We start from the raw sequence: 13013 nt of genomic DNA, 5'->3' as shown, positions 1-13013 counted from the left end.
CAACTACAATTTTCAGAGGCTTATAACTCAGCCAAAATTGGGTTGATTTTCATGGAGACAGCAAAATGCATCCCTCTGGCTTCAGTAGGAAACCACAGAACCCTACTCTGAAGTATCAAGAAGCTAGAACTTCTCAGTAAAATGGTTATAAGAATTATTTCCTCTCAACCTGGTCTCAGAAGCTGCTGACCCATTTTTACTAAGGCCTGGTCTACACACGGGGGAGGAGAGGAGGGGATTTACACTACGTGAATAACGTAGCTGAAGTCGACGTACTTAGATTGACTTACCATGGTGTTTTCACCACAGTGAGTCGACTGCTGCTGCTCCCGTCGACTCCGCCTGCGCCTCTCGTGGTGGTGGAGTACAGGAGTTGACAGGAGAGCGCTCAGGGATTGATTTATTGCATCTAAACTAGACGCGATAAATCGACCCCGCTGGATCGATCGCTGCCCACCGATCCAGTGGGTAGTGTAGACATACCCTAAAACTTACAACAAAAATTAAGTCTGAAGCAGACATCAAGGCATGGGAAATTTCAGCTGAAACGATTAAAGTCTGGTTAAGTCAAACAGATGATGGAAATCTCTCCTAGTTCAAAGCAAATTTTCTTCATCATGAAAAACTGAATTAGACGAAGGAGCACACGTGCGAAAAAAACAATAGGAAAGAGTGGCACTGCTGCTTTATCAGCAATATTGCAGGAACTGCAATAGTGAGAGCTCTAAATGACTGCAATTCAATTTGATGTAATGTGCAACCTCAGAGAATCCTGGACTAGCTGCAAACTGAGAAGTGGTTTTTCAGGTAACAAGATGAGTAAAGCAAATTTCTCTCAAGCAGTGGATGAAGCAGCAAACAAAAAATTCAATACAAAAGTTGAGTGAAAGTAAAAAATAAAATAAAATAAAATAAAATAAAATAAATCAGATATGGCAAAAATGATGTGAGGGAACGAAGTATAAACATTAAAGGAATGTTTAATCAAGACAATTCTCATTTTGCTTTTAATTTTAAAAACAGAAGTTTTTCATTTTAGGAATTTTGATTTTATTGAAAAACAAAAGGCGACTCACAGAATAGTGAGGCCATTTCTTTCAAGCAAACTCTGTAGTACAATTGTTACCAGGACTCAAAACCATTAACATTTCAAAGAAACTGTTTCAGATGATATTTCTCAACTAAAGTTTTTAAATTACATTGTATGTGTTTTATTTGGGTACCACATACTGCAAGCAATTAACAATACAATTGGATTCAATTTCTCAACTAAAATACTAAATATTACATGTTTACACATACCTGCACAGTGACAAGCACAAAAACAGACTAGTTCAGCACTTAAATAATTTCAAAAATCCATACCAACACTTTTAAAATCCACTTTATTTAGTCCTCCCAACCCAGTACAGGACTTAAGGCGTCTCCACACACGCAATTCTTGCAGAGTTGTTTTTTTGTTTGTTTTTTTAAAAAATAACTATGTTGGTCAGGTACCATTTATTCTTAACATTTGATCCTTAAAACTGTCTCAGTGTTGAGATATGACAGTCAAACCAGTGTTAAATCAATACAGTATTTACATAGCACAGCACATTATGTTTGAGACAGTCACTTGGGGATAAAACCACATTTTAGAACAGACAAAGACCACCATTATTACATGTCTGGAATCAACTATTTACAGGTCCCTAATATCACATAACTATGGTCTGTACACTGGTCCAGTGGGGCAGGCAGAAGCTTGACAGGCAGTTATTTTGAGGGATTTTAAATATGATTTGGAAGCACACTATTATGCTACCCTGAACGCCATGTGCCACATTATCCCAGGTGGTCTTATATCCTGGAATGGCACGTCCAGCTGATATAAAATAAAAAAACAGACAACATAAGGTTTACTTTGTGGAGATTGACTCATGCTAGTCAGACATCTGAACTTTGAAGGAAATTCGTCCAAGAAACTTGTCACGGTCATCTTCGTTTCTTAAATTGGGAGATCCCATAATCTTACACTCAATTGTTACATCTTTGGTACTGCTGGAGTTAATTGCTAGTTGAACAGCCACTAGTGGCTGTAGATAGTCAGCCTAGTAAATAGAGAGAGGGGAAATTATTTCAGATACCACAGTAAACTTTTCTGAATAAAAACAATTAAGATTGCAGGTTCACTTCATCTATTGTTTACTGGACTAGAAAAATGCAAACAAATCTCCCAATTTTACAGAGTCCCATCTAAGGGTATACCTACACTGCAAATGACGGAGATATTGTAGTGCAGGTAGGTGCACACATGCTAGCTTTAGTCCAGCTAGCGCGGCTAACAGCAGCGAAGTCATGGCAGCATGGGCTGCGGCACAGGCTGGCCATACCAGTACAAACCTGCTACAGACTCTTGTTCCTAGCTAGTGCTTTGTCCGTGCTGCTGTGTCTTTGCTACTATTTTCAGCCATGCTAGTTCAATTAAAGCTAGTGCAGGTCTGCCTATCCATGCTACAATTACCCCTTAATTTGAGATGTAGATGTACCCTAACTCAGTTAAAATTATTTGTGTAGGAGTTAATCAGGCTAAAATTCTGCACAGCATTTGTCTCAACTGAAAAATTCAGCATAAATTAACAGTTATAGACAGGATTTTCAAGGTGCTCAAGAAAGTTTGAATGCAACTTCCATTGAATGTCAATGGGATTTGGCTGTCTAATTCTCCATTTTTTTTTGGAAAATCCAAGCCTATATTATGCTTGTAAAAAGTAAAAGGTTATGAAAAAATCTGCCATAATTTATGCTCTTTTCTGTTCACTTAACTTGCGTTGAACTTCCATTTTCTTACAGATACCTCTTCATTTCAAACGGGACCTTGTTATTTAATCATTTTTACTTGCCTTTCTGTTTCCATCTTTGTTTACGTACATGCACTCATTCCATGACTTTTCTATGGTATACTTAAGTAGCATCCACACTGAGGCTAAGGATTTCTGACTTTCCTAAATTTTGACTTGAGGGACTGAACTAGCTTCTTTGGAATTTTTGCAACCACCTTTTATAAAGTTTAATATCAGTGTGATAGTTTCTGGTAGGATTCCTCTCCTGAGGATGTTGCCCTTAATTATATGATGATCTCTATTATTCAGTGGAGCAATTATCGTCCTTGACAACAGGAATTAGTTCAAAACTTAAAATATAGGAAGGAAAGTTATATCAAAAGCTTGTTCAACTGAATTCTAGTTTCAAAGTCCAATTTAAGCAAGGCATCACTTTTTAAAGGATCCTTTATATTTGTTACATGGCATTTCAAGACCTAGTAAAATATAAATTTACTAACAGCAACTAAATCTATATTTCACAAGTATGCTGTAATCTAAGAACTCTTATGTATTTATCTATTTAGGCCATTATTTTCAAAAGTGGCTAGTGATTCTGGGTGCCTCAATTTTTAGGTGCTCAACTTGAGACACTTAAAATCAGACCATTAAAGAGGGTGGGTGGGTATCAATTTTTCAGAAATACACATTCCTTGAAGCTTAAGAAGTGGTAGGTCTGAAGATAACTTTACCAATTTGAGCACCAAATTCTGAAGCTAAATTTAGGGAATAGTGCTGTGTAAAGGTACAAAACTTCAGGGTAGCAGCTCGGAAGAGATCTGCTACAGTGAAGTCTAAGACAAGCTGTGGGAGATTGTACTGGCTCTAGTGAAGTGAACCCTGAGACCTTTGGGAACTAAACCCTAGATCAAAACACTTCTTGATATAAAATATTATTCACTTAAAGGATGAAGCCTGACTCCTAGATTTTTCCCATTAACTATAATCTAGTGGACTCCTTAATAGATTTTTTTTTTCTGTTAAAGTATCTGTTTTCAGTAGCACCTCCCCTCCCCCAGGTCTTCTTTATATCTTAGCTATGTAGATTAGCTTTTTCCTGGTAATGTGATTGAGAGAAGAAAACTGGCAAACTAGTAAGTTGGGTAAAAATATCCAAATACTTGTAATAGAAGGTGCTAGAATCAAAGTAGGGGTTATCTAAGGGTTCTTCACTAGTTCAAATCAGGCCTTTGACAGGAGACGTAGATGTGCCAAGCTTTTGTGGCTCCAGTATTACAACCTGAGATTTTTCTTGGACAGAGATCAGTTGGAAATCTAAGACTGCAGCTATACAAGCTAACAATTCCTCAAAATTCATGAAATCTTTGAGGGGGCAACAATTAGGATAATTACTAAGTGCTCAGGAGAACAGAAAGTAATTCCTTCAAGGGCTCAGACAGGCTCCTCTTCAAGCCTGTCTTCTGAAAAGTATTCAAAACTTCCAAAAGGTGGTCAGATGAGACAGTCCTCTGTGATGCCCTAGAAGCAAGCAGGATGATCTCAGAGGGCCTTTTGCTTAGTGTTGGCATCAGAGGCTGACCCACCACACAGACTCGGCAGTGTAGACTGCATTGGGGGAGGGAGGTGGCAAAGAGGTGGCCATTCTGGACTCCCAAACAGAATACATAAATACTTGTATAGCTGTCATCATCATGGTATCAACACCAAAAAATGAATTTACCCTCACAACATTCTTGCGCAGTACATAAATATAACCGTTTTACAGATGGGAAACTGAGGCACAAGGTTATACAGAAAGCCTGTGTCACAGCTGATAAGCGAACCCAAATCTGTGATCAAGTCCTGTCCAGTCCCTTCTAAACCACGAGACAACTCTTCCTCAATCTAAATTATAAACCTTGTCAGAATGGAAAGATGATGCTGGGTCATCCTCACAGAACTAAAGATTCTCTGGACGAATCTAATCCCACCCCCAAGAGACAGCAAGATGCTCAAGAAAATACAGTACTGGGAGAGTGTTCCTTACTCAGCTAGGCTGAATAGGCCAGGAATGGTATTGAACTCTGCCTTACCCCAGTACACTCCTCCACTACCAGATCTTACCTTCGGTATAGAGCAGTGGTCACCAACCGGTCAATCGCAACCAACTGGTCAATCCTAGAGAATCTCCCAGTCGACTGCAATCTCTCTTGGTGTAGCGGGGCTGCCGCTAAGGCAGGCTCCCTGCCTGCCCTGGCCCCATGCCACTCCCGGAAGCGGACAGCAGGGCCCAGTGGGCGGGGACAGGGGTCTCCCTCTGCGCGCTGGTCCTACCTGCAAGCACCGCCCCCTGAAGCAGGAACGGGGAGCTGTGGGAATGGTGCTTGCAGAGAGGGGCAGTGCGCAGAGCCACGTGCCCTCCCTCCACCCTTCCCAGCCTCCAGGGGTTGCAGGGCACATTGGCCCCTTCTGGGAACTGCGTGGGGCCAGGATAGGCAGGGAGCCTGCCTTAATCTCGCTGCACCTGCCACCGACCGAGAGCCGTCTAAGGTAAGTGCCGCCAGGAGGAAGGCCGCATCCCAACCCCCAGCCCCTTCCAGAGCTAGCACCCCATACCCCCTCCTGCATCCCAACCCTCTGCCCTGCCCCCCTCCCAGAGCCAGCACCCTATACCCCCTTCTGCACCCCAACACTCTGCCCCAGCCTGGAGCCCCCTCCTGCACCCAAACTCCTTCCCAGAGCTTGCACCCCTCACCCCGCACCTGCAGGAAATAACTCCGTGTGGGGAGGGGGCGTGGGGAGCTTGGTGGGCCGCGTGTTTGAGAACCCTGGTCTATACGCATTTAGCATGCTAACAGTATTTATATTAGCAAATTCTGGGGAAGCCTAGAAAGCTACCCCACAATGCTTCAAAGGATATAAAGCATGAAGGACATGAAGAGTGACGGGGGGGCGGGAAAGAGGGGAAGTGTGCTGAACCAATTATTCAAAAAACAACAGTGTAACAGTCTAGACTTCTGATAAGGGCAAAACTGTTAGTTGCATGATTATTATTAAAAAGTTTAACTATCTGGTGTGTGTACTAATCATGTCAATGACTGGTTTCTAACTATTAAGATAAATAGGCCTATCTGATCTAGCCACCTCTATTTTCATTTGAGGAGACCTAATAAAATGTAAGTTGTGAACATATCACTTGAAGGAAAATTGACTTTTTACAGCAAAACTACTGAAATCATGTTAGTGTGAACTCAGTCTTATTTTCTTCAGTAAGAAGACAGTAAAGCCCAATCTATTTTCCTGTGTATGGGCAGGTGAAGCACAGATCTTATCAAGTACTCTGAAATACCTGCATAAGTAATATTTCATGTGTATATTTTGTTGGAAATTTCAAGTCTGAACAATGCAGTAACTATCACAGACCTATCCTAAAAATGCCCCTCAAAATTTACAAAACACATGACTATCATTAAAACATACTTACGTGTAAATTTTTTCCATAGTATGGAAAATACATTAAATCAATCATTCCCCCATCAGGAAAATAAGTTATCTGAACCTTGCCTTCTTCCTATGGTTGAAGATAAAATTGAAAGTTAATTCCCGTTTTAACAAAAATTAAGCGGTAAAAGAAAATTACAATGTTCTAATGATGAAATGCAAGAACCCTACAAAAATATGAGTACTGCTGTACCAGAATAGTTTCACAACAGAATGAACGATCTTTGCCAAACTAAAAGACTCATACACATAGACTTGTACTTGTTAAACATTTAATATATTAATAACCTTCTACCACCAATTGTATTTCACAAAACAGATTTTAGCTTATACATGCTGCAACCTTCCATTTTTAATCTAGATAAAATTAATAATATTTATTTAGTAAAGTAGAAATTAAGCCAGAATAGCCCCAAGTTTTATTTTCCGCCCACCATCATTCAAAAAACCAAACATACATCTCTACAATGAAAACTTCAATTTATACTCTAAGGAAAAGGTTAGACAGAGCAGCTGAATTTCCAAATATCCACAGGCAAGTTAGAAAATGTTTATTGTGAAGAAGCAATAGCAAATTCATATTTAAGGTTGCAGCTAGATTTTTGTTTAAAGCCCAGTTTTCAAACCTCCCTAAAATCCACATTTAGGTCCCATTGGAAAAATGGGCACACCAGTTCATGTCTAAGGGTTGAGTTTCTGGTGAAGAGTGAGGTAATTTGACAAAGAGGTTCTTGGGATAAAGGCTACCTGAAAAACCAAAACCCATTGTTTAAGATGTCAACTTTTTTACAACACGTTTTTGTGAGCAGACAATGACAAACATGAAATGCATATGGATACTGCTCTTTATCGCTGAACTGCCTTCTATTGAGATTCACACCAAGACCAAACTCCATTACCTAAAAAGCTCCTGCATTTTGTTTTTGACTCTTAGAGCAAGTGAGTGGGACGCCTACAAACTATGCTGTGAGCTGTCCCTGGGACAGGTTAGCATGGTGATGGAGAGATACACACAAAATAGGTTACGAGATGTACTGGCCAGGAAGCCAGAATATCAAGAATTGAAGCCTCTTCTTCTGCCAACGGCTGTTATTATTTCAGGTTATTCACAAGCTTTTATTAACCAAGGCCTCATATCCCCCATTTTGCAATAAGATAACAGGCTGCACAAGGTCACTTCTGGCAGAGCTAGGAACAGAATCCACATCTCTAAAATGGCAGACCCAAGCCTCATCCACTCAGCTTTGGCTTTTGGATCAAATCTGCCAAAGCTAAATTTCCCCCCAAACAATGGAATTCTAGTGTAGTGATTATGTAGAGTTAAACACACATGGGCTGCAAAAAAATCAGGAAACATCCCATGGATAAGGCTATGATTTAGTCACAGGTATTTTTAGTAAAAGTCACAGACAATAACCAAAAACTCACGGCCAGTGACCTGTCTGTGACTTTTACTAAAAATACTCGTGACTAAATCTTACCCGCTGAGCGGGGCAGCCTTGGGCTCCGCTGCTGCTACTCTGGGCCAGGAGGGCGGCCCGGTGCCCCACCACTGCTGCTGCTCCTCCAGGCAAGGGCAGGCTGGGGTTCCACTGCTGCTTCAGGGCTGTGCCTGGGACCAGTTGTCTGGGGCTGTCGGCGCAGTGGCTGGTGCAGCTGGTCCCAGAGCTGCCCCAGCTGCTATGGGGGTCCTGGGGTCAGCCGCACCAGCTGCTGCGGAAGTCATGGAAGCCCTAGAAAAATCACAGAATCCATGACTTCCGTGACCTCTGTGAAAGACTCCAGCCTTACCATGGCTAATGCAGTAGGGACTAGTGTGCAGAGACACTAACCTTGCTCTGAGACTTTGAGAGGAGATTATGAAAAAAGTTAGGAAGGAATTAGGGACACTGCGTGGACTTCCACCCCCGCCCTCACCAGTCTGTGTGTATATGGCCAAGGGGAGGGCCAGCCCCCTGCCTCCATTGCACCCCCGACCTTTACTTTCAAACACAGAGAAGGGGAAGATCAGCCCTAGGAAAGCAGCCCTTCTATGCCACCTAGGGTCCTTAATTATCATTACCAATTCCAGGCCTGGACTTCCTTCCCAGGATGATCTGCCTCCTCTTCCTCCTCAGTCATGTTCCCTCTCTCCTCCACCGCCACCATCACTGCCTGCTCCTGCTTTTCCCCAGGAGACTGTGCAGTTAGAGTCTGATAGAGTCAAGCCACAGCAATAATCAGTGAAATTTGGGGTGCTGGATTCACTGCCCAAACCACAGGTTGCTGACTACACGCTAACTGTTCTGCATGGCCATTGCTGGCGTGCTCCAGGTACCTAAAGCACATGGGGGCAGTTAGAGTAACATACAGCCTTTGGCTTGGGCGCTGAACCCATCAGTGCCCCAATCCATTCAAAATCACCACAGTTTGCCTCCTAACGGCCTCTCACTGCACAGTCTATGAATGTGCCATCAAAGCAGTAGAAAACAATGCCCACTGTGACCATGGCCCTACTTGCTGTATGTTGGACCTAAAAATCAGGACGATTACTGAAAATTAGGGATAGTTGACATCTCTGGCTAGGAGAATATGTATGCTGAACACTAAGCCTTGGCTCTGACTCAAGTTTGAACTCAAAGCCCTCCTCCCATTCAAACACAAAATCAGTCGACTCAGGTCAGAAAGCCCCTGCACCCTGTTTGAGAGGAGGGATGGGGTGCACAGCCCGAGTCCTACTATGAAGCAGGTCAAAGTCCAGGCATTTCACAGTGTGAATGCAGATTGAGTCCAGGTTGCCAGACTCGTGTCTGGAGAGTCTGCCAATCTATCCCACAAACTACTTCCCAAGTCCTTCAATTCCAAAGCTTGCCACTTACTTTCCAGGAATTGGAAGCAAAAGACCGTTACCTTTTCCGTAACTGGTGTTTTTCGAGATGTGTTGCTCATATCCATTCCATGTTAGGTCCGTGCGCTCGCCACATGCACCAGTGCCAGAAGTTTTTCCCCCGTTAGCAATATCCATAGAGGACCAGCTCTGGTGCCTTCTGGAGTGGCGCCCACCTGGCGTGGAATGGGGTGGCGGCGGGCTGCTCCCCCCACCCTCAGTCCCTTCTTGCCGGAAACTGCGACAGTGAGGAAGGAGGGTGGGTTGTGGAATGGACATGAGCAACACATCTCTCAGAACACCAGTTACAGAAAAGATAACTGTCTTTTCTTCAAGTGCTTGTTCATGTCCATTCCGTATTAGGTGACTAATACCCTGGAGGTGGGTAGGAGTTCGTGGATGTGTAGATTGCAACACAGCTCTGCCGAACTCAGCGTTGTCTCTGGCCTGCTGAGTGATAGCCCTAATGAGAAGTAAACATGTGAACAGAGGACCACGTTGCAGCTCTACAGATGTCCTGGACAGAGGTGTATGCCAGGAAGGTCGCCGAAGATGGCTGTACTCTCATCGAGTGAGCTCTGACAATCGGCGGCAGCAGCGGAACCCCTACCAGGTCGTAATAGGTCCTTATGCACTAGGTGATCCAATTAGAAATCCTCTGCGAGGACACCGGGTGACCTTTCATCCTATCCACTGTAGTGATGAAGAGTTGAGTCGATTTTTGGAAAGGCTGGGTACGTTTAAGTAAAAACCCAAGGTGTAGGAGCTGGATTTTATAATGTACTATGAGAATTAATGTATGATTTGATTTCATCCTGTCAGTCACCCTTTTTGAATAGCAGAAAGGAATGACAGATCAGAACAATCCTTATGACTGATTATGGTGACCCTTTTGTTTTAGGATAAGTTATAATGTCTACTATGGTTTCCAATATGTATTACAATATAGGCACTCTAGTTAAATATACATTTCTTTGTTTTAAGGTTTTAGTAAGTAAGAGACAGGATTCTCTATTGTGTCTATGTTAAGTAGATTAGAGGAACATTGAAGGCCTGGGTCTGAATGTAAATTGCCTTGGTTTTTTATTGTAAAACTTAGCAAGGTTTAATTTGCAATGCCTTTTTGCTCAATATAAAATACTACTGTTTGTATTCTCAATCTGTTTGTGTGAATGAGGAATGTATGCATCAGGAAAAGATAAGGTGTGAAGGCGATTGTTATAGCCAGAGTCAAAGAAGGAGTGAAGAGACTTAAAGGCCATCAAAGAATCATCAACGCGCATCCATAATGAAAGGCAGATTGACGACTCTGAGGTAAAGGCTGGCACCCCTAAGGACAATTAATTAAATCGGAACAAAGGACAGGATGACCCTCTCGGAGGTGTATTGGAATGCTTACACCAACTAAGAAGTAACTGGTCACAAACTGACACAGCAAAATCCATAGGCTTCAACAGAGAAAAAACCCTATAAGAACAGGGTGCTTGGCCATGGGACTTTGGGTTAGTCTTGCCACAGTCCAGGAGCATCGGATCGCGACCGATAAGAGCCCCGCTCCCCTCTGCGACTAATGTGGCTGGCCACTAGATTGATCCAGACTGGTAACTATAAACATCACTGGCAGGTAAAAACAACAAGGAGTCTGGTGGCACCTTAAAGACTAACAGATTTATTTGGGCATAAGCTTTCGTGAGTAAAAACCTCACTTCTTCGGATGCATAGAGTGAAAGTTACAGATGCAGGCATTATATACTGACACATGGAGAGCAGGGAGTTACTTCACAAGTGGAGAACCAGTGTTGACAGAGCCAATTCAATCAGGGTGGATGTAGTCCACTCCCAATAATAGATGAGGAGGTGTCAATTCCAGGAGAGGAAAAGCTGCTTCTGTAGTGAGCCAGCCACTCCCAGTCTGGCAGGTAGAGGTAGGTGTGTGCGCGCGCGCGCTAGGTATTCTCAATAAATGCTGTGCATATTTACCTTCCTTTATAAAGATCCCATGTGCTTTGTATGAGCATAACAGAGGCACTCCACACATCCAGGGCGGGAAGATGTCTCTCCTCACTGGTCTTGTGCGGGTTGGGACAGAATACTGGGAGGACGATGTCCTGGTTCATATGGAAGGGGAGTCCACCTTTGGCAGGAAGGCCAGGTGGGGCCGCAACTGAACCTTATCTTTGTAGAAGACCGTGTATGGAGGTCCTGAGGTCAAGGCTTCAGTTTCAGAGATGGTCTTGCCGACGTCACCGCCACCAGGAACATGACCTTCCAAGACAGGTAGAAAAGGGAGCAGGAACCCAGAGGCTCAAAAGGATGGACCGGTGAGCCTAGAGAGGACCAAGTTAAGATCACACTGCGGGACAGGAGTCCGTACCTGCAGGATGAGTCTCCCGAGGCCTCTCAAGAATCTGACCATCATGTCATGAGAAAACACCATTTGTCCCTGGATCAGTGGGTGAAAAGCAGAGATGCCACGAGATGCACTCTAATGGAAGTGTGCCAGGCCACGGTTCCTCAGATGAAGCAGGTAGTTTAAGACAGATTGTACAGAAGAGCGCGAGGGAAAGATGCCACACTCGGACGCCCAGCGGGAAAACCTCATCCACTTGGCCCAGTAAGTCAGTCTGGTTGAGGGCTTCCTGCTTCCCAGGAGGACCTGTTGGACCTCATCCGAGCAGGTCCGCTCCTCCAGGTTCAGCCGCGCAGCATCCATGCCTTGAGGTGGAGGGACATGAGGTTGGGGTGCAGGTGCTGACCATAGTCCTGTGACAGCAAGTCCAGTCAGTTGTGCAGGGGCCAGGGAGGAGCCGAAGCCAGGTTCATGAGTGTACCGAACCAGCGCTGGCGTGGTCAGCGTGTACTTTGTTTCTCTTGATCTTTGCCAGGACCCTGCTGATGAGAGGAATCGGAGGGAATGCGTACATCAGGTTCCCTGACCACAACAGGAGGAAGGCATCAGAGAGAGTCCTTGCCCAGGCCTTGCCATGAACAAAGCCGGTGGCATTTTCTGTTTAGACTAGTGGCGAACAGGTCGACTTGGGGAGTTCCCCACTTCTGGAAGATCATGCAGGCTACCTCCAAGTGGAGCGACAAGTCCCTGCTGAGGTGATCCACTAGAGTGTTCTTGACACCAGGGAGGTGACAAGCTTCCAGATGGATTTCCTGGCTGATGCAGAAGTCCCAGAGACTGAGTGCCTCTTGGCGGAGAGTCAACCAGTGTGCTCCCCCTTGCCTGCTGATGTAGAACATCAGGGCCGTGTTGTCCATCAGGACTCTTACCACCTTGCCCAACAGGTGAGGTAGGAAGACTCTGCATGCCAAGTGGACTTCCCTGAGCTCTTTGATGCTTATGTGTAATGTCATCTCCTCCAGGGAGCACATACCCCGGGTCTGGAGGTCGCTGAGGTGTGCGCCCCAGCCAAAGTCCAAGGCGTCCGATACCAAATTGATGGAGTGATGGGGGAGGGGCATGTCCATCGGTCCACCATTGCAGTGAGGAGAGTACCATCAGAGGAATGGCAATGACCGTGTACAGGTGATCTCTGGACTGGAGACCATGCGGAACTTTAGCTTTTTTATATACTTGATGAGGTCTCTCAGGTCCAGGATGTAGTTTCCAGGATGGGCCGCAGACCGCTCTAGGCCTTTGGGATTAAGACATACCGGGAATAGAACCCCTTGTTCCTGTACTCGAGAGGCACTTCTTCCACAGCACCCAAATACAGCAACCCCTTTACCTCCTGCGCAAGAAGGCTCTCATGAGAAGGATCCCTGCAGAGGGATGGGGAAGCAGGGTGGGGGGAGGTAGAAGTAAAGGCAGTTGAGAACAGCAGGACAGATGGATC

General features: G+C 44.4%; 1 protein-coding gene across 1 annotated transcript in view; it reads right to left on the bottom strand.

Moving 5' to 3' along the window:
* Positions 1-1095: 1095 nt before the first annotated feature.
* Positions 1096-13013, bottom strand: part of ATP1B3 (ATPase Na+/K+ transporting subunit beta 3) — a 63997-nt gene continuing 52079 nt past the window's right edge. Inside the window, exons 6-7 of the mRNA XM_034781329.1 lie at positions 6286-6372; positions 1096-2090 (exon numbers count right to left, since the gene is read on the bottom strand). Coding sequence (XP_034637220.1) covers positions 1923-2090; positions 6286-6372 — 255 coding nt within the window. The 3' untranslated portion in view covers positions 1096-1922. The remainder of the gene's footprint in view (positions 2091-6285; positions 6373-13013) is intronic.

This window comes from Trachemys scripta, chromosome 9 (genome assembly GCF_013100865.1).
Source record: "Trachemys scripta elegans isolate TJP31775 chromosome 9, CAS_Tse_1.0, whole genome shotgun sequence".
NCBI classification, from domain to species: Eukaryota; Metazoa; Chordata; order Testudines; family Emydidae; genus Trachemys; species Trachemys scripta.
Note: the sequence above shows the minus strand (reverse complement) of the source record. Positions and strands in the feature narration are given on the sequence as shown.